The 21,683-nt window shown below is 46.0% G+C and overlaps 1 protein-coding gene across 3 annotated transcripts in view; it reads right to left on the bottom strand.

Annotated features, from left to right (window-relative positions):
- Nucleotides 1-21,683, bottom strand: part of TBCD (tubulin folding cofactor D) — a 2,218,561-nt gene that overhangs the window by 220,949 nt on the left and 1,975,929 nt on the right. For all 3 annotated transcript variants that reach the window (XM_086930600.1, XM_086930601.1, XM_086930602.1), the window contains one exon: nucleotides 13,107-13,245. In XM_086930600.1, coding sequence (XP_086786726.1) covers nucleotides 13,107-13,245 — 139 coding nt within the window. The remainder of the gene's footprint in view (nucleotides 1-13,106; nucleotides 13,246-21,683) is intronic.

Here is a 21,683-nt window from a genome sequence, read left to right as displayed (position 1 = left end):
GGTGCTTTGCCAAACGTCGAGCAACAACAACGCCCAGGGAACTGCCAGTGACGCCGATCGTTCCAATACCAACAACTTTCAAACAGCAGACCTCTACTCCAAAAACAACAAGCTAATGAAGACACGCTTGAATGAATCTCAGTTACAAGCAATCAAAGCAATCAACCGAGGTGCATTCCAGACCCTTGAGTTTTGCCCACTGTGTCACTTTAGACAAACAGCGCCTTATGCAAATTAGTTTTGGTACTACTCCAATAGAAACAGTCAAGCCCAAACTGCCGGCCCAGACCGGTTTCTGCTTCCTATGGTCTCATTGGTGAGGTAGAGCTTGAGTCCTATGGCACACCGTCACCCGTCCCTTTGAAATAGTCTGGTTTGGCGGTTCAAGCTGGACTGGACTGTTCTCACAGGGACAAGGGAAGGCTAAGGCCAATTTGCATAATACTAGGCCTAATCGGAGGTGGCATGATGGGCCAAAAAAGAAATGACGAACCTTGATGCGGCGTCGAGTATTTACTAGTGGCTGAGGTTAATTTAAGCATAATTGAGAAAGGATCTCGCACAGCAAAAAGTGATCCAAGCTGGAGGATTATGAAGAATTGTCGTGTGCTGCTAGGGGAACCACTGTCTGGCCAGGCAGTGTAAAGGGAATAGCTGAGAGAAGGCTCCTCCGCCTAGGGAGAGAACACCCCTGAGCACAACGTTGTAAGGACCAAAAGGTCTGATTCAATAAACATAAAGTAATCAATAGTTCATGTTGAGGATAAAGCTCCAGTTATCCATATTTATTTGTACATGTAGATGAGAAGAACTCTTTTTGAAGCAAGTATCAACGAATGTAATCCACATGAATGAATTAAGGTATGTTCAATTTCACACATCCCAATGCATTTCGGGCGGAGCCCATCGTCAGGGGATTACTCTACAACAAAAGCAAAAAATCGGGCTGTAATGGCTTGGAATTACAGTAATGCAGCAAACAAACATCATTCCATATTCAAAAGCATCATAGTAAAGCAAAAGTGGAAGAGGAAGGGTGGAACCCTGAAACTAGGAAAAATAGTGAATCCCACGAAAATGTGAGACTAAACACTCAGAATACCCAAAAGCGAGTTAGGTGAAAAAAGAAGAGTGGAAAACTATCCGGTGTTTAGATATTCTTGTGTCCGTAAACATATCCGCGATATAAAAAAATGGAGCGTGAACAGCAAAGAGTGCCAGAGAAAGAGACAAAGTGAACATGCAGGTAAAGACAGTAGTGCGGTCCCAGACTGGGTACTTACATGTGCGAAAAGACTACGCGGGGACTCCGCGGAGTTCCGTGACATTCAACAGTGGAGTTGTGAAAGGTCAGGTTTAAAAAACCGCGTTAACAAGAGTTAGACAAAAAGAAAGGACTGAACAACCTAGGTGAACGAAAGGAAGAGTGAGCGCTATATTGAAAGGTGCAGTGAAAAGGTGAATACTAATAAAGTAGACAGAAAAAGTGAACAAAGAGGCATCAAGATATTCACAACGAAAATATGGTTATAAATAACAAATAAACTCTATACGATCATTGAGCCCAAGAGGGACCATCGTGGACAAATAACGAATCCAGAAATTCTCGCGTTTCAGTAGGTAGTTCTTATTGTTCAAAGTAGTCGGGACTTGTTCTAATATCTGGTATTTCAGCTGTGCCACTGTATGTCTATTTTCCATGAAGTGCATAGCAACTGTAGATTTTGAGTTCTGAGTGCGAATATTGCTTTTATGTTCTAAAATCCTTGTTCTGATCTTTCTCTCGGTGTGGCCGACATAACATTTGCAACATGGGCATTTTAGAACATAAATGACGTTCTTGCTGTTGCAAGTGGCATTGACTTTAAGTTTAATGGCGTTGCCTTTCATCGGATGATTGATGTAATTTCCTAGGATACAGTTATTGCAATTGCTGCAATTATGACAGCGTTTGAGACCCGTGTAGTTGACAATGGTCTTGGGACCGCTGGAATGGCTCAAGATTTCCTTGATGTTTTTACCCCTGGTGAATGCAAAGATGGGCATCTGGTTGAACAATCCCTTAAAGTCAGGTTCCAAAAACAGGATAGGCCAATGTTTACGGATAATTTTTTTTAAACAATTGGACGCTTTAGAATATTTTGAAACTTCTCTGCCAATGAAACTTCATCTTCGGAAGAGGAACAAAGACCACGACCGACTCCAGCTAGACCTGAAACCGATGTTCAGACTCCAAGCACCTCCTCTGATCCTGCGGTTCCTTTTTTAGGATCAGACCCAGACCAACAGAAAGATCCCGGACGGGAAAAACCCGCCGAGGAAATAGAAAAAACACCGCCAGTTACAAAAAACAAAAAGCCGAAAGGGAGACGTTAAACACTGAAGACAACCTTGTTATCAACATTTCTTCCATCACACTGTCTGATGATGAGATTAACACCTTACAGAAAGGACAATCATTTGTTCCTACCACTGGTACCAACTCATTGGAACTTGAAGTAAGCGCCTTTAAGCTTATCCGAAACATCCGCTTGAGACACTACTTTCAAAACATCAGTCCTTTCTCGACCAACGAGGAAGATATGCTTCGAGGATTACGACCCCACAGTACCTTTCTGGCACCTCAAAGCCACAAAATCATTGATGCCTTTGAGAATTTGGTAAAACAAGAACTGTCCAAATTACCTTTCTTACAACCCGCGACCCGTGGGAACCTGACCCGCAAAGAAAGAAACATTTTACAAAGAATTGCAGACAATCCGAACATCATCTGCCAGAATGCTGACAAGGGTGGTGCTCTTGTCATCATGGACACCACTTTTTATGAACAACAGGTCACTACACATGTTGGGGATCCCAACATTTATGATGTCCTCCCGGGGGATCCCACCCAGGATTATACCAAACAATTAACAACTATCATCAACAAGGCCTTTGAAAATGGCACGATCAATGACAAAACTAAGAGATATCTCACTCCCAACAACCCGAGACCTCCGGTAATGTACATGCTACCGAAAATGCACAAACACCCGACACATCCACCCTTCCGACCTATAGTGTCGACGAGAGGCAGCATCCACGAGAACGTGAGCAAATTTTTGGACAAATATCTCCAACCATTTGTTGTTACCAGTGATTCATTCATCAAAGACACCACCGATTTTTTACTCAAATTGGAACCGGTCATGAACCAACTTAAAAATTCCCAACTGATCATGTGTACAGTGGATGTCTGTTCGCTGTACACCTCGATACCTCATGACGGAGGAATCGAAGCGATTGAACAAGTTTTGGCACAGTCTGACCTTGACCATGACCTCAAAGTGTTCCTAATGGAACTCACCATATTTACATTGTACCACAGTTATTTTTCTGTACTTGACAAATGGTTTCTGCAACTCAACGGCACGGCCATGGGGAATTCTGCTGCGCCTTGCTACGCGAACACTTATATGAGAATTTTTGAGTCATCCCACATCCTATGCCAAAACACCTGGCGAGACCATGGTCGACTATACTTACGCTATATCGACAACATATTCCTCTTATGGGAGGGCACCACCGAAACTCTGGTCACCTTTCTAAACACATGGAATAACATCACCCAGCGGATACAATTTACCTGGGATTACAGTGAACATTGTGTCCATTTTCTGGACGTGAAGATATTGAGAGAACCCGGAGAATGGTCCACTACCATCTTCCGAAAACCCACAGACAGGAATTCTACCCTACACTACCAAAGTTTTCATCGTATGGGATTGAAAAACAACCTACCCTATGCTCAGATTCTCCGCGTCAAAAGAATTGTGTCCAAAGAAGAAGAAAGCAAAGCTCAAATAAAAATTCTATTGGAACGATTGAGAGCACGTGGATATCCTACCCCCATACTAGACTTGGCAACCCAAAGGAGCCAGAAATGTACTAGAGTTTCTCTACTGCAACCTAAAGTGCATACAACCTCTGAACGCATGGTAGTTGTTTCAAAATATTCTAAAGCGTCCAATTGTTTTCAAAAAATTATCCGTAAACATTGGCCTATCCTGTCTTTGGAACCTGACTTTAAGGGATTGTTCAACCAGATGCCCATCTTTGCATTCACCAGGGGTAAAAACATCAAGGAAATCTTGAGCCATTCCAGCGGTCCCAAGACCATTGTCAACTACACGGGTCTCAAACCCTGTCATAATTGCAGCAATTGCAATAACTGTATCCTAGGAAATTACATCAATCATCCGATGAAAGGCAACGCCATTAAACTTAAAGTCAATGCCACTTGCAACAGCAAGAACGTCATTTATGTTCTAAAATGCCCATGTGCCAATGTTATGTCGGCCACACCGAGAGAAAGATCAGAACAAGGATTTTAGAACATAAAAGCAATATTCGCACTCAGAACTCAAAATCTACAGTTGCTATGCACTTCATGGAAAATAGACATACAGTGGCACAGCTGAAATACCAGATATTAGAACAAGTCCCGACTACTTTGAACAATAAGAACTACCTACTGAAACGCAAGAATTTCTGGATTCGTTATTTGTCCACGATGGTCCCTCTTGGGCTCAATGATCGTATAGAGTTTCTTTGTTATTTATAACCATATTTTCGTTGTGAATATCTTGATGCCTCTTTGTTCACTTTTTCTGTCTACTTTATTAGTATTCACCTTTTCACTGCACCTTTCAATATGGCGCTCACTCTTCCTTTCGTTCACCTAGGTTGTTCAGTCCTTTCTTTTTGTCTAACTCTTGTTAACGCGGTTTTTTAAACCTGACCTTTCACAACTCCACTGTTGAATGTCACGGAACTCCGCGGAGTCCCCGCGTAGTCTTTTCGCACATGTAAGTACCCAGTCTGGGACCGCACTACTGTCTTTACCTGCATGTTCACTTGGTCTCTTTCTCTGGCACTCTTTGCTGTTCACGCTCCATTTTTTTATATCGCGGATATGTTTACGGAAACAAGAATATCTAAACACCGGATAGTTTTCCACTCTTCTTTTTTCACCTAACTCGCTTTTGGGTATTCTGAGTGTTTAGTCTCACATTTTCGTGGGATTCACTATTTTTCCTAGTTTCAGGGTTCCACCCTTCCTCTTCCACTTTTGCTTCACTATGATGCTTTTGAATATGGAATGATGTTTGTTTGCTGCATTACTGTAATTCCAAGCCATTACAGCCCGATTTTTTGCTTTTGTTGTAGAGTAATCCCCTGACGATGGGCTCCGCCCGAAATGCATTGGGATGTGTGAAATTGAACATACCTTAATTCATTCATGTGGATTACATTCGTTGATACTTGCTTCAAAAAGAGTTCTTCTCATCTACATGTACAAATAAATATGGATAACTGGAGCTTTATCCTCAACATGAACTATTGATTACTTTATGTTTATTGAATCAGACCTTTTGGTCCTTACAACGTTGTGCTCAGGAGTGTTCTCTCCCTAGGCGGGGGAGCCTTCTCTCAGTTAATTTAAGCATTTCATCCATCACTTGTTTGTATTTTCTTTGAAAATAGCAGGTGCAACAGGTCTCACAAAAGTTTCAAGACAGGTTTCAACTTTGTCACCAGCAACATCTTAGTTGCTGTAGCAGAAGCTTTTGTTAATCAAAGACATAGCGACTCCAGGCGGCGTCAATGGCAACGTAACAAATTACTTGGTAGCAAACAAACGCAAATTCTTTATGTAGTTTTTTTCCGTTACATTGTGTTTTTGGAAGCAGAAGGTGAAAAATAATCAGTGGCACTATCAATGGTATCGGGCTAGTACTAGGGTGACCAACTGGCATTGGTGCAAATTCAGGACGGTGAGTGTAAAAATTCAGGACAAAGGGTCGAAATTCAGGACACAAATTCAGGACAGGAGGTCAAAATTCAGGACAAAACTTCAGGACAATTGGATACGTTTTACAGACACATCAGAGGTCGCGCAATAGTATAGATGTAAGCCCAGCCATACCCAAACATATTCAACAATTTGCAAACCTATCCATCATACATCCTTTCATCTATCATTTCACTCATCCATTCCTCCATCCACCCTTTCACCCTATCCATCTGTACACTCATCCATCCACTCTTCCACCCATCCATCCATTCACTCATCCATTAATCCAGCCATTTACCCTTTCACCCATCCAGCCATCCTTTCACTTACTCATCCATCCACTCACCCATCCACCCATTCACCCTTTTAGTCATCCATCCATCCTCCCTTTCTCTCTCCATCGACCCTTTCACTTAGCCATCCTTCCTTCCATCCATCCACCCACCCACTCATCCATCTACTAATCCACTCATGAATCCATCCATTGACCCTATCACTCACCCATCCTTTCTCTCATCCATTTATCCTTTCACTCCTTCACTCATCTATTCATCCTTTTGTCCATCTACCCTCCCTTTCACTCACTCATCCATCCTTGCATCCACCCTTTCACTCATTTGTCCATCCATTCACCCTTGCATTTATCAATTCATCAACCCATCCATCATGTCACTCATCCATCCACCCACTCACTCACTCATCATCCACCTTTTCACTGATCCATGGTTTCACTCACCCATCCTCCCTTTTACCCATCCAGCTACCCTTCCACCCATACATCCAGCTATTTCCCTTTTCTCTCTTCCATCCTTCCACTCACTCATCAATCCATCCATCCTCTCTCATTATCCATCTATTCAATCTTTCATTCATCCATTCACCCTTTCACTAATTCATCCAGCCACACATCCCTTCACTTACTCAATCGCCCACCTTTTCATATTAATTTTGAGCTGAGCCTTTTTGAGGAGAGGCCCATCAAGAACTTCACCCTCGCTGCAGGAGCCATTCCAGGACTGGGACAGAAGACACCCAGGGCAGAGACAGGATCTACCCCACATGGGGGGCCAGGAGCCATCACAGGCGGCCGGGGGGGGGGGGAGCCATCACTGGCACGGGGAAGGAGCCATCACAGTAGGGGGAACAGGGTCCACCAGGGTGGGCACAGGGCTGGGCATGCAGGATTATAGTATAATCTTGGTCTCTTCCAGGGTGGGGAGGGCTCCTCACTGCCTCCTGGACAAGACAACAAGAAATCAGGCTCTTTCCAAAATGTTCGTTTTTCCATTCCCCACTGTGATGTACAGTACTTACAGGAGATGCTCCAAGAGAATTGATTTAACTGATTGTGCCATTTCTTTATTTTATTAAATTAAGACTGCACGTTTGAAGAACCGAGGTTTTTTCTCAATTTAGTGACAATATTTAAGATCTGTGAAGAGAACCAGTGCTGCGCAGTGTAATCAGGGCCGGTTCTTGGATGTCTGGGGCCCTGGGCAGAAATGGAATGTGTGAAGCCCTCCTAAATCGCAGAGACATGGCGCATTCAGGGCTGTTTGCATCTGAATAGATGCCCCTGCTCCTGAACCGGCAGCCCCTCCCTCTCGGTCACCTTCAAGCACCTCTTAGCAGCTCATCAAGGGCTGGAGGTGTGAGGGTTGCCATCCCGCTGTGCCTCTCCAAAGCTGTGGGGTATCTGAGCTTTGGAACAGAGTCAAGAAGGGAGGTGGGTGGAAGCTGTGCCGGCATTAGGGTGGTGCGACCGGTGCCTGGGATTAAAATTACGGACAAATGGCGTCCGTTAAAGAATCCTTCACGGACAACGGACAGACGGCCGAAATTACGGACTGTCCGTGAAATTTACGGACGGTTGGTCACCCTAGCTAGTACTCAAACCTTCAAAGAGACATCTCAGCTTTATTTATTTATTGAGTGCTTTTATGAAGCGAACATAAGGTCCAGAATCAACAAAGCACTTTATATACAACTTTCCACTGAGAGATTTTGGTATCTACCCACTTTACCACACCTAGCATACTTCTGTCTACCGAGAGAACTTCTGCCCATATGTTTAACAAGCATTTGCAATGCAATAGGTCTCGCATTAGGAAAGTGTGAGCTATTGGTATTGTAAATGACACTTTTTTCAAATATGTGTTGGCTTTGAAAATATATAAATTAATAGCATTGTTCTTCACAAAGCCAATAGCTTACACTTACCTAATGCTAGTCCTATTGGCTATGGCAATGCTTGTTGGTAGCAAGCAAGGACAGTGCTGTTGTGGTGCTGAGTGATGCTGTGGTTGGGCTGAGTGATGTGATGGTGTATTAGAGTGATGTGGTGGTGTATTAGAGTGATGTGGTGGTGTATTAGAGTGATGTGGTGTTGTCCCAGAGTGATGTGGTGGTGACCCAGAGTGATGTGGTGGAGTCCCTGAGAGATGTGGTGGTGTCCTTGAGTGATGTGGTGGTGTTCCTGAGTGATGTGGTGGTGTTCCTGAGTGATGTGGCGGTGTTCCTGAGTGATGTGGTGATGTTCCTGAGTGATTTGGTGGTGTTCCTGAGTGATTTGGGGGTGTTCCTGGGTGATGTGGTGGTGTTCCTGAGTGATGTGGTGGTGTCCCTGAGTGATGTGGTGGTGTCCCAGAGTGATGTGGTGGTGTCCCAGAGTGATGTGGTGGTGTGCTATAGTGATGTGGTGGTGTGCTATAGTGATATGGTGGTGTCCCTGAGTGATGTGGTGGTGTTGTGTGGCGTGCAGCAGTGTGAGGCGTGCAGCAGTGTGAGGTGTGCAGCAGTGTGTGGCGTGCAGCAGTGTGTGGAGTGCAGCAGTGTGTGGAGTGCAGCAGTGTGTGGAGTGCAGCAATGTGTGGCGTGCAGCAGTGTGTGGCGTGCAGCAATGTGTGGCCTGCAGCAGTGTGTGGCATGCAGCAGTGTGAGTAATGCAAGAGTGTGAGTAATGCAGCAGTGTGAGTAATGCAGCAGTGTGAGGCATGCAGCAGTGTGAGGCATGCAGCAGTGTGAGTTGTGCAGCAGCGTGCAGCAGTGGGCAGCATGCAGCAGTGTGTGGCGTGCAGCAGTGTGTGGCGTGCTGCAGTGTGTGGTGTGCTGCAGAGTATGGTGTGCTGCAGAGTATGGCGTGCAGAAGTGTGAGGGGTGCAGAAGTGTGAGGCATGCGGCAGTGTGCAGCATGCAGCAGTATGAGTAATGCAGCAGTATGCAGCAGTGTGAGGCGTGCAGCAGTGTGTGGCGTGCAGCAGTGTGAGGCGTGCAGCAGTGTGAGGCATGCAGCAGTGTGAGGCGTGCAGCAGTGTGAGGCGTGCAGCAGTGTGAGGCGTGCAGCAGTGTGAGGCGTGCAGCAGTGTGAGGCGTGCAGCAGTGTGTGGCCTGCAGCAGTGTGCGGCGTGCAGCAGTATGAGTAATGCAGCAGTGTGCAGCAGTGTGAGGCGTGCAGCAGTGTGAGGCGTACAGCAGTGTGAGGCGTGCAGCAGTGTGAGTTGTGCAGTGGTGTGCAGCATGAAGCAGTGTGCAGCGTGCAGCAGTGTGCAGCGTGCAGCAGTGTGAGGCGTGCAGCAGTGTGAGGCATGCAGCGGTGTGAGGCCTGCAGCAGGGTGAGGCGTGCAGCAGTATGAGGCGTGCAGCAGTGTGAGGCGGGCAGCAGTGTGAGTCGTGCAGCAGTGTGTGGCATGCAGCAGTGTGCGGCGTGCAGCAGTGTGCGGCGTGCAGCAGTGTGCGGCATGCAGCAGTGGGCATCAGTGTGCGGCATGCAGCAGTGGGCAGCAGTGTGAGGCGTGCAGCAGTGTGAGGCGTGCAGCAGTGGGCAGCATGCAGCAGTGTGAGTAATGCAGCAGTGTGTGACGTGCAGCAGTGTGCGGCGTGCAGCAGTGTGAGGTGCGCAGCAGTGTGAGGCGTGGAACAGTGTGTGGCATGCAGCAGTGTGTGGCGTGCAGCAGTGTGTGGCGTTCAGCAGTGTGTGGTGTGCAGCAGTGTGAGGTGTGCAGCAGTGTGAGGAGTGCAGCAGTGTGAGGCATGCAGCAGTGTGTGGCGTGCAGCAGTGTGAGGCGTGCAGCAGTGTGTGGCGTGCAGCAGTGTGCGGCGTGCAGCTGTGTGAGTAATGCAGCAGTGGTGAGGTGTTCACCAGTGTGAGGCGGGCAGCAGTGCGAGGCGGGCAGCAGTGTGCAGCATGTAGTAGTATGAGTAGTGCAGCATTGTGAGGGGTGCAGCAGTGTGTAGCATGCAGCAGTGTGAGGCGTGAGGTGAGGGGGGTGAGGGTGAGGGTGAGAGGGTGTGTGAGGGTGAGTGTGTGTGAGGGTGAGAGGGTGTGTGAGTGTGTGTGAGGATGAGGGTGTGACAGTGAGGGGGTGTGAGGGTGAGAGGATTTGAGGGTGAAAGGGTGTGTGAGGGTGAGAGGGTGAGTAAGGGTGAGAGTGGGTGAGGGTGTTTGAGGGGGTGTGAGGGTGAGTGGGTGTGAGTGAGGGGATGTGAGAGTGAGGGTGTGCGAGAGGGTGATGGGGTGTGAGGGTGAAGGGGTGTGGGGGTCTGAGGGTGTGTGGGGGTGAGGGGGTGTGAGGGTGAGGGGGAGTAAGGGTGAGGGGGTGTGAAGGTGAGGGTGTGTGAGAGTGTGTGTGAGAGTGAGAGGGTGTATGAGGGTAAAAGGGTGTGTGAGAGGGTAGGTGAGAGGGTGGGTGAGGGGGTGATTGAGGGTGAGGGGGTGGGTGAGGGGCTGTGGGGGCGTGAGGGTGAGAGGGTTGTGGGGTTGAGGGTGAGTGAGGGTGTGTGAGGGTGAGGGTGAGAGGGTTGTGAGGGTTAGAGGGGGTGAGGGTGAGTGAGGGTGAGAGGGTTGTGAGGGTGTTAGGATGAGGCTGAGTGAGGGTTTGTGAGGGGGTGTGAGGGTGGGTGAGATTGACAGGGTGAGGGTGATGGGGTGAGGGTGTGTTGGGGTGAGGGTGGGTTAGGGGGTGAGGGTGAGTGAGGGTGTGTGAGGTTGAGGAGGTGTGAGGGTAAGGGTGGGTGAGGTTGTGAGAGGGTGAGTGAGGGTGTGTGAGGGGGTGAGAGTGTGTGAGGGTGAGGAGGGGTGAGGGTCCGAAGTAAATGGCAGCAGGGCAGACATCATAAGACAGAGAGAAGAGACTGCGTGGTAACTGCGTTGGCCAGTTTCAGAATCAGGATGGGCAGAGTCAGCACAGTCTGCGAGGGATAAATGTGTCTAGAGGCAAAGCATAGCAGATGTAGCATTGCAGCTAGCAAGTCGAGTGTTTACAAGCGGAGTGTCCCTAGAGAGATGGCAACAGAGCAACAGCATTTGAGGAGCAAGGCTACTGTAAACATTGTCGGCATTGCTGGGGAGGGGGGAGCGGGAGCGCATTTATTTGAATTCTGATGGGGGGCGGGGAGAGGATTCCTTTGAAGTCTGATGCCTAGGTAGATGGTGTTTGATGTGCACGCGCCTGCCTCACCTGACTGCCTCACATGAACTGTACGTGATCCGCAGTAGTTTGGTAGACTTTTTAAGCCGCTTACTAGAATCTCGCCTATTTATCCCTGCGGGATATAATAGCGAGACCTAAAAACTGGGTCTCATGGACATAGTGGAGTGATCGCCAGCTTTTTAGCTCTTACTCGCTGTCCTTAAAGGCAAGGACGAAGCTCTCAATTGTTTCCTTTCCTGCAGAGAATGTCCTTGGGACACTTAAAAAAAAACATTTCTACGACCTAAAAGCAGTTTGAAACACTCATGGTGGAAAAATCAACAGTTTGAAATAAAGAACATGCATAACTGCAAAACTAAAAAAAAATTAAGAACAAAAGGATTTGATCTTGTCATGTAATCGAGGCATGCAAACAGGTAGCTGGAATGCCCGATCCCACCACTGCTCATGCAGTTGAGGAAAGAAGTAAAGATCCACCTCTGAAAGAAGCGCCTCTCCGACTATCAATAAGTTCGATGTCTCAAACGGACTGAAACAGAGGTGATTTTTTGCTCTCCCATTGTTTCCACTACCTCGCCTGCCAAGATCTTCACAGCTAAAATCAGGAGTTTACCTCAGAATGTTTCACATCACATTTTAACGTACTATAATATACCGACAACGTTGTTATTCCAGGTGGAACCAGGTCTGTTCACAACATCAGCACAATCCTCTAGCTTCTTACTGTGAGACTAGTTTACTACCTTATTGTTGACTAATGTAGCCAAGAATAAATAATACTGATGGTTAATGTAGCCAAGAATCAAGTACTGACAGTTGCTCAGAACAACATTGTGTTTTCATGGCACACAGGGAGAGATACTACTCAAAATATTGGAATGATATTCACAACTAATGTTTCTTGGCCACGAGAACGGGGAAAACGCATCAATAATGCTTTAGTTACAATCGGTGCACCTATAAAATTTGATAAGACCTATTAAAGCGCCTGTTACTCAAAAGGTACAATTGTTCCATCAGCTCTTTCAGTTCGTCCAGCTACAACATTAGAGCCTGCTTCTAATTTCAAGACCCGTGATGGTAAATTCTAGGTGAAAGTCTTTGACCTCCTAAATGTACGGCATTTGAAGCTCTTCGACACGAGTTAGGACTGCAATCCCTAAATTTGGAGGCTGAAGCACAAGTTATCTCCATTTATAAACTAATGCAAGGAGATGAATCATGGTGGTTGCGAAACATTGTTTAATGGAGCCTTGAAAACATCGCCCACACTAAGCTAAGCCACACCTGGTCGCTTTAGACACCTTGTTTACTATGTTTGAAATCAACCATTCTGTTAATGTTCTCCCGTATGAATTAACTGTCGCAAGGAGCGAGATAAGGGTGTGCTCTAAACTGAAATTTGATGACAATGATTTTAACTTCATAAACTCTATGAAGTCTCAAACCTTACTGGCTCAACTCAGAACAAATTCCGGCATGATTCTATGGACTGAATAGCCTAATTAACTAATACATTAAACTGATAATGACATTTCCACCTTCTACCGCAGTCTGGGCTGGCAAACCTATCCTCGCAACCCGCCCCTCCCGCCCAATCTCAAATCGCCCACACCCTCTTGACTAGCCTTCTTGGTGGTTGAAACACTCTGATCGGAGTGGACAGGAATCCCAATACAGTACATGCATATGGGACTAACATTTGCTGCTCCGGCCATGAATGCTCGCCCAGCAGAGGAGACAATACAGTGGGATTCCTGGGTCACTGGGTACATTTAGGATCAAAGGGTACACAGCATTTAAGAATGATCACAAAATGAGCTCCAGATATTTGTGCTTACCGTTGATTCTGTTAGTCCACCCACAGACACAGTGATGCCCAGAAGAACATGGTACCGTAATGCGGGAAGTCGCAACAACTGCGTGATTCGCGGAAATGCTTGTGATGCTGCATTCCAGTTTAAGTGTTCTGCCTCTTCCCTTTGTAAAAAAAACAAAAACAAAGGTATCAGGTCGGTAACTCTGTTCAGGACTGTACAATTTTGGATCACAATTTACTCCAACTTAGAGAGGTTTAGCCTAACATACAAATACATTTGTTATTCTGAAATGTACTTCCACGTTAAGCGTGTAACATTTGACGTTGCCTTCGTTTGGCTGCAATTTCAATCATCCTGAAAAAAAATGTTCCAGCAATTTTAGTGCAGACAGTTCGAGCTACAGTGGTGATGCCAGTAATGTCCACAATGTGAAAATGAACTGAGACGTATGACAAATACAAATAGCATAACAATTCTGGGTTATAGCAATGATGTACAGCTTTGTATTTTTTACTTTATAAAGCGCTTCATATTCCTGATGCAGCCATGCAAGGTTCCGGTTGCCCTTTCGGCTTTAGGAATGCATGATTGCAAGGGTGTGTGTTAAGTTTGGATTGTATGCAGTTGTTTGGTGAGGTGCATGGGAATCAGAGAGGTGCTCCAACTATGGTATGGCGAACTGGTACCTGCACACAGCATTTGGTGTTGTGGAGAAGGGTGAAAATAGATATTGCTGCAGTCAGGTCCTAAATTGCTGTTTTTAATGGCCTGCATTTTTCAGTTACATAGAAGGGGAGAGACCGGTTTACAGTGCTCCCTGGAAATCAATGGGTTGTCAATGTATGTTATTTTAACATGCATCGAGTTCCGGTACTTACCTTTCTGAACAGACAAGGAGCTTGCACCATTGAGACTTTTTAAAGAAAGGGATGGTCAATTGTGAGGAAAACCTTGGGAGTGTACTTTTCTTGTCCTAAGATAGGTTTACTCTTTGTAACCAAATCACTGGATGAGCAATGCATATTGATTCAAGAAATGAATGCGTCAAGCAGCTGGCAGTCACTGTAACAATTTCAGGGAGGTGAGAGCGAGTCCTGGTTGATCGTTTGAAAAGTAAACACGTATATGGTGGGAAGGGAGGTGATCCGAAGAATTATTCATTGGCGACATCGAGGTGAGATAGACCTAAAGCGATGGAAGCTTGGACTTTCTTCATGAAGTGAACATATAGAAAACCTCAATGCAGCCTTCTCATGGTATAAAACGTATTTTAAAAAATTCATTTCGGTGTGATACAACAAAGCAAATCCCTAGGTTCCTTACATGAATGGTGACCCTAATTCTTGTGCCCAGACAGTCAAGAGGTGGTTGTTGGACCAGTTTCAAGTATCTTCATTTTGAATGTTTTTACTGTAAAGTGGTTAAGTAGCTACAGGAGTAATCGATTGGAGACACTGACTGATGGAACAGCAGTTGAGATCTGACAAATTTACCATCTTAAGGATGATTTGTGTGCCATCAGGGTACTCGTAGAAATTGAGGATCAATGAGATGAGGTCAAGCAAACGGCTAAAATATACACTGAATACCAAATGGGAAATGGGTGATCCTCCAGGGACACCACTTGAGGAAAGGAAATGGGGCCAGTAGAGGAATCAAAATGCATCAGACACATGGTCATATTTTCTAAGTCCAAAAATAAATCAAAGAACCATATTCTTTATGCTTATGAGTTTACTCAGAGGTTCTTCGAGGAGACATAGGCATAAGGTGTTGCCATAAACCAGGCTAGACAAAATCAGTGATCTAACTACAGGGGTAGCTGCACATGAGGGATAAAAGCCATCCTCTACATTAGTGTACGTAAGAGTATAACCCAAGATTTTTGCTTCATTGGTACACACTGTAGGATTGCCAATGACAATAGGCCACCTGCAATACCACCACCATCAAAACCAGAACACCACCACTAATACCACAATTAACAGAATCACCAACATCAATACTATTGCGAATACTATCAATACAGCCACACATGCCAATACAGCAATCTCCAATACCATCATCTGTATGTAGATGTACCTTTTTAATAGTCCTTTAATTTCTATGGTATATCCTTCTTGGAATTGGAGTGAGCGAAATGCATAATTATCTTCAATAAATTTACAAGAGAAGCTTTTAAAATGCCACCTCCTCACTGGGTGGTTATAGTTAGGATCGTGTTTCCATAAGAAATGCATTTTTTAGTTTGCATTTATCTTTGGCACCCTTTGACGAATCTCCATGATAATTTACAAACAACTGCTTTTTGACATCTTTGCCCATGGAAAGTTACAGTGGGATCCACAAGTAGGGGCCTAGAAAAAGGGAGGGGGGGTACCAAAACACGTTTTGTCTATTAATTTTTCTATGTAAACATTCGAAACAGCTGCAACCAAAACAACTGAACTGAACGGATTTACACCAAAATTTGGAAGAAAGCTAGTTTTTGTTCCAGAAAGAGTGCTTTTTGTGATTTGGTGTAAATCTATTCAGTAGTTCTTGAGTAATTAATGTGCAAAACATGGTATATTTCATGCTGCGGATGCTCCACAGACTGAGAGATCTCAAGTTGAGATCCTATTGGCTGCCATCAACAATGATGTGGGGTGGGCACCAGAGAGACCCCGCCTGGGGTGAAAAACGGAAGCAAACAGTCCTTCTTTGCCTGCAGGAGTGGCGAGAGAGAAGGCAAGTCTGCACCCAATCAACAAGAGATTCAAAAAAATTTCTGCCGGCTGGGAGCAGGCTTCTGTTCAGTTTCCCTGCCTGCACTGTTGCGAGCAGGGACACAGAACAGATGTTGTTCCTGCCTTCTCGGAGAATGCAAAAACAGCGGCTCCAGCAGCATGCAGGGTGCTAGCTAGGGCTGCGGGACACTGGGACTTCCCCTGCAGCCCCGAATATGTGGTTTGCGGGTGTCCTGTGTGAGCATAGACTTCTGGCCCCTGGGATGGGGTTCCCAGGGCTTGAGATCCCACCTTGCCTTTTAAATACATACAGTCCTAGGAGATGAAGCCCCAGGGGCTATAAAGGCTCATGGAAGAGGGCTGCGTGGCCCACCTCTCAAGTTTGATTGGGTTCCTGGGGCATAAGAAGGCTTGGGGGGAGGGGCCCAGCACCCCCCTTCCCTTTTTAATTTAATTTGGCCCCAAGGGGATGGGGTCCCAGAGGCCCAATGAGGCTTGGGGAGGAGGGCCATGTTTCCCCGTTCCCCTTGCTTGGTTGGTGCCCCAGATGGGCACCTACCTATAATTTAGGGAGGCCCAGGGGGATTGGGTCACCAGGGCCTATAAAGACTCAGGAGAAGGGCTGCACACACCCCTCCCTTTAATATGTTGTGGCCCCAGGCAATGGGGCTCCAGAGCCCAAAGGCTAACTTTTCGCCGCACACGCCAATGGCTGTGCGCGGCGTGGGGTTGGCAGCCTGCAGCAAGGGGAGGGTTGACTTCCTTAGGGAGAGTTTGGCCACAGCCCTGGCCAAAGGCCACACCCTGTGACGACCACCCACTGCGCACAGCCAAAGGCCGGGCATAGTGTGGGGATGCCTGCCTGTTGGGGAGATAGTCATACAGCCTGGCCGCAGGCGAAATCCTGCAGCCAACCTCTCGCCGTGCACGGCCAAAAGAACGATCACAGTGTGCGGTTGATCCTGGAGCCAACCTCACAGCATAGAATTGACTGTCTGCGGCCAACCCCCGCTGCGCACAACCAAAAGGGGGTTGGCATTACGGATGGTAACGAAATATTACTTTAAGTAAAAAAAAAACAAAAAAACTAGAGATTCACTAAAAAAACAAAGTGTGTGAAACCGCTTTAGTTCACCAGATATTGTTAGTTTTGGTAACTAACCTTGAGTTAAGTATAATTTACGTCTTCACCATGCACTGCTATTTACTCACATATTACATCACTTATAATATTTTCTATAACACCACTGAAAATACATTTGCAATGAAATTATTGAGAAAAAAAAAACTGTGAATAGAGGGGGCGCGTGTTATGGTGTAATTGTATCACACGTTTGGAAGAAAGACAGCGACTGCTATGGAAGTCAGGTCTATTTTCACTTTCCATGAGGAAAAACAACAATATATAACAAAAAAGAAGAAAAAGTAGTCCATTAAAAAAAAGAAGAGGGTCAAGATATTGGGACATGAGGGGTTACCCCTCACACACACATACATATATATGTATATATGAACAAGTTACTTACCTTCGGTAACGCTTTTTCTGGTGGATACAATATCTGCCTGTGGATTCCTCACCTTTTGAATACCCCCTGCTCCAGCATTCTGTGGGAAATTCTTTCCTAGCTCTCACACGTCGACGAGAACGTCATAATGGACAAGCTCCGCCTGCGGCACCGCATGACGTCATCGGAGCCACAAAAGGAATTCGTCGGCATGCTGACGTCAGTTCCACTCATTTTTTCCGTGCCAACCTCCTTCCGGATCGGGACCTCGAACGGCGCGGGGCCGACTGCCGGAGCTCGTGATGCTTGCGGGACCGCTCCCGCCTAGCCTTCGACGTCAAGGCCCAGCAGTCGGGGCACGACTTGTCATCGTGGTCGGGCCCCAGGCAATGTAGACACCAGCGATGGGGGTCGGTAACCGACATCAGTCGGTTGCAGTCGACGCAGGGCTTGAACCCGGGCATCCCTACCGGCACCGTCGGAGTCGTTCGACTTCGAAGAAAGATCATAAATGATCAAAAAAAGTTTAGTCAAAAAATGACTAAGGGTACCACTTTTTCCGGATCGGTGCTTGCTGGCACGGAAAAAACACGAACTGACGTCACCGCGCGAGGGCGGCGTCTAAGTACTGTGACGACGTCATCCCGGCGCCAACGACGGATACGGAGCCTCAGACGACGCCTACCGACGCGCAAGGGTACAGCTACGCAAAAGTTTCCAGATCCAGTTTGACGCCTGGGGATATTCTAAGGTAAGGAATGTAATACTAACCTGTTTCTTTCAGATAAACCCTTCATGCTTGATCTAATCCATGGGCACTCGCAAACAGGGCCAAAACGTTTAGTCTGTGATGTGACTGAGAGCCGCATTGATTCCAGCACGGTGGCGGTCGAGAGGGCAGGGGTAAGGTGAGTGCAAGGGAAGTGAAGCATGAACATTAGTGGTTGAGCTGCCTAATGTGAACAAAGAACATCAGTCAATGGATCAATCCTAACTAACACATATGCCCAAATTGAGTGATCTGAGGAAGTTGATTTATTTAACTTTCTTTCCTTTTTCTTCATTATCACATATATGAGGACCTCAAAATACATGACTTCAGGATGTGCCCCGTACAAAACCTAATCCAGTCTTCAATTTAATAAACTATAATGGTATGTATGTGCAATAGCAATCCAGGCCACCCAAAGGGTGCCAAAACAACGGACGTTTTCCTCTTTGTTCACAATTGCCATTGTTGTTAGGGTTGGGGGAAGCAATAATGCATCTAAAATCATGTTTGAAAACTATCACTTAAAAAAACAAATCACTTTTGCTGGAAGATGTCTTAAAAATGAAGGAATTTCTAATGTTAATTGGTGCACAACACCTTCTTTTCTTTTACTTTAGTTAACCTGTAAATACATTCTTTCCCGTTTATTTAACATCTCTGTGAACAGCCCAGTGCTGGTGTCGGCCAGGGAGACGCATTTAAAGGGTAGCATGCGGCCTCCGGGCCGTACTTTGCGTATCATTTATCTAATCAATATTGTCTAGTTGCAGCCGGTGGCTATTCACACCGTGTTAATAAATGCATACGTTTTAGCAATGCTAAACCAGTTGTCCAAATGATTTCTGTTTGTACCATTTTGATATGGCTACACCCAATGAACAAATTACTTACCTTTGTAACATTCTTTCTGTGGGTACTCTAACTACAGATTCCTCACTTTTAGAACATTCCCAAGGCATCAGACAGGATACCAATATTTTTACTGAGTTTTTGCACACTTCACGGCTCCACTCTGACCTTGTTCCACCCTCGAAGTGATGGTGCGAAGCTGCATTTCAATGCCACCTGTGTGTTGAAGTCAGTTTCTTCCTTTACTTTCTACATGCACTTGGATGCAGATCATGAACATTTGGAAATACCATTGTGCAGACTTCTAACAAGGTGCCCTCTGAGACAGTAAAAATTAGGCCACTCCACAGATTAGGGAGAGGGGAGGATGGTGAGGAATCTTCGGTTAGATATAGTTTCCCCTAGGAAGAGAGTTGTCTGTCTTGTAGTTCCCACTAATCCAAAGGACCTGCATGTTTATTGGACAACGTAACTTTGGGTGAGGTGCTTAGACTGATTTCGAGCACCCACGCATAATATGTTGGCTTAGATACCAGCTGGCTCACAGTGCCACCATAAGCCTCCCTACCCACTCAGCAATAGTTTCCGGATCTAGCCTGACGCCTGGGAAATTTAAAGGTAAGGAATCTGCAGCTATAAGTCTCTATCAGATGTTATTCTTGTATAGAATACATTTGCTGCAATAATCAGTAGTCAGAAGCAGATGAAAGTGATTACAAGCACCAAAAGAGTAAACAGTAGATACAGTTCTACCATGTGCTAAAACAGTGTATATATGCAGGCACATAAAACAAGCAAGTAATCAGGCGTACTCCTACTATGCAAACCCTACTCTAAGTGTACCTAGAGTGTGTGTAGGTGTAAAACCAAGAATCCCCCCCGAGGGACGATCTTACCAAATTACCTGGCGGGAGAGATTGTAGGACCAAGTCTTGGTCATAAACTGGACACCCCTCAATAGATGTCAGACTTCTGTGTAGTGAAGTCTCTGCTAATCTTTTTGGATGTTCATTATGTATAATAGAAAGCATCCTTGTGATGTACGTATAGATTAGCAAAGTTATAGATATGTGGATAGCCCTGCCCTGTGGAAGAAGATAGAACAACTTTTGTACATTGTGGGTAAAAATCCCTTGTACATGGTGGTCGAGGCTTCGTGATAATGTTATGCAGAGCTAGATATGTAAGCAGATGTAGTTTCAGAGAAACAAATCCAACATTGTCACTCAAATGAATATTTGCAAAAGGTCACAGTAGAAATGTTATTGTGTCAAATTAGGACAATGTAAGAAAAATGTGCAGCTTCGTTACTTGGGTATAACCTGGGCACATACCATACCAAAGGTAAATTACTTGTTCTTCTGATGGATACTTCTAACGGAAAATCCCTCACCTTTAAAATAGATATCAAAGTGTCCCTAGAAAATCCATTTGTAGAGCGGGGGGTGGGTGGATTGGTAAGGATCGAACAGGTAAAGTGCCCTTTCAGACGGACTTGGCAGTCCAGGCAGGAGTATTTTGTGAACATGTGCAGAGAATCCCAGGTTGCTACCTAGCAGACGTTCAGGACCGAAATGCTGCAAGCTAACGCAGTAGTCGCATCCGTGGCCCGAGTGAAATGAGAATATAAACCCTCAGGGGGTTGCTGCTGAGCCAATTTGTAGCAGATGTTAATGCAGAGCACAATTCACCTGGAGATGGTCCACTTCTGCACAGCCTTTCCCTGCTTCGCTCCAACATGCCCCACGAAGAGTTGGTAGACAACCCAGAACTCTTTCATGAGGTCAACCTAGAATGACAACACTCTTTTTGATTCCAGGCGGTAAAGCCGCTTCTCCACTTTGGAAGAATGTGGAGGAGCTTAGAAAGTAGGCAGGGTGATGGACTTGCCTACATGAAATGGAGTTATGACTTTCAGCGTTAGTTAGGAGAACCAGCTTGTCTGGGTAGATGTTCAGGTACAGCTTGTCTGGGTATATTTTCAAGGACAGCGGTTTGGGTGACCAAGCCTGAAAATCACTGACCCTCTGGGCAGATGTCATTGCCACCAGGAAGGTCATCTAGATGGTAAGGAGCCTGAGAGGACCGTTCTCTGAAGGCTCAAAGGGATCACATGTTAAGAACATTAGAACCAGATTCAGGTCCGCTGGGGTATGATGAAAGGAGAGGGAGGAAACATATGTTGCAAACCTTTCAAAAACCTTTGTGAAATAGGGGATTTGAAGAGGGATGGCTGATCAGGCAACCAAGGAAAGACTGAGATAGCAGAAATGTACACCTTTAAAGTGCCCGGAGCAGACCCCTGCTAGGCAAGGGAAAGAATAAAGAGAAGAACCTGAGAACGGGGAGCAGAATGGGGATCAACCATTTTGTCTGCACACCATGCCACAAACTTCCCCCAATGGCAGGCGTACACCGTATTGGTGGAGGGATGCCTGGCTGTTGGAATAACATCACAGACTTCGGGCCTTAGGTTGAATGTCAGCACTCAATCTCCATGCAAAAGACCGGAGCGTTGACAGGTTCTGGTGGAGAACCCTCCCCTGCTGCTGTGAAAGAAGATCCTCCTGAAGAGGCAGACTGATTGGAGGACCAATGGATATGCTCAATAGCTCGGGCTACCAAACCCTTCGAGCCCGGTCCCTGGCCATAAGGAGGACTGATACTGATTTTGAGAACTCTGGGCAGGAGAGGTATGGATGGAAAGGCGTACAGAAAGCCTGATCACCACTTTTGACTTAAA

The sequence above is a fragment of the Lissotriton vulgaris genome, chromosome 7 (genome assembly GCF_964263255.1).
Source record: "Lissotriton vulgaris chromosome 7, aLisVul1.2, whole genome shotgun sequence".
Lineage (NCBI taxonomy): Eukaryota > Metazoa > Chordata > Amphibia > Caudata > Salamandridae > Lissotriton > Lissotriton vulgaris.
The sequence above is the reverse complement of the archived record's forward strand: the minus strand, read 5'-3'. Positions and strand labels throughout refer to the sequence as shown.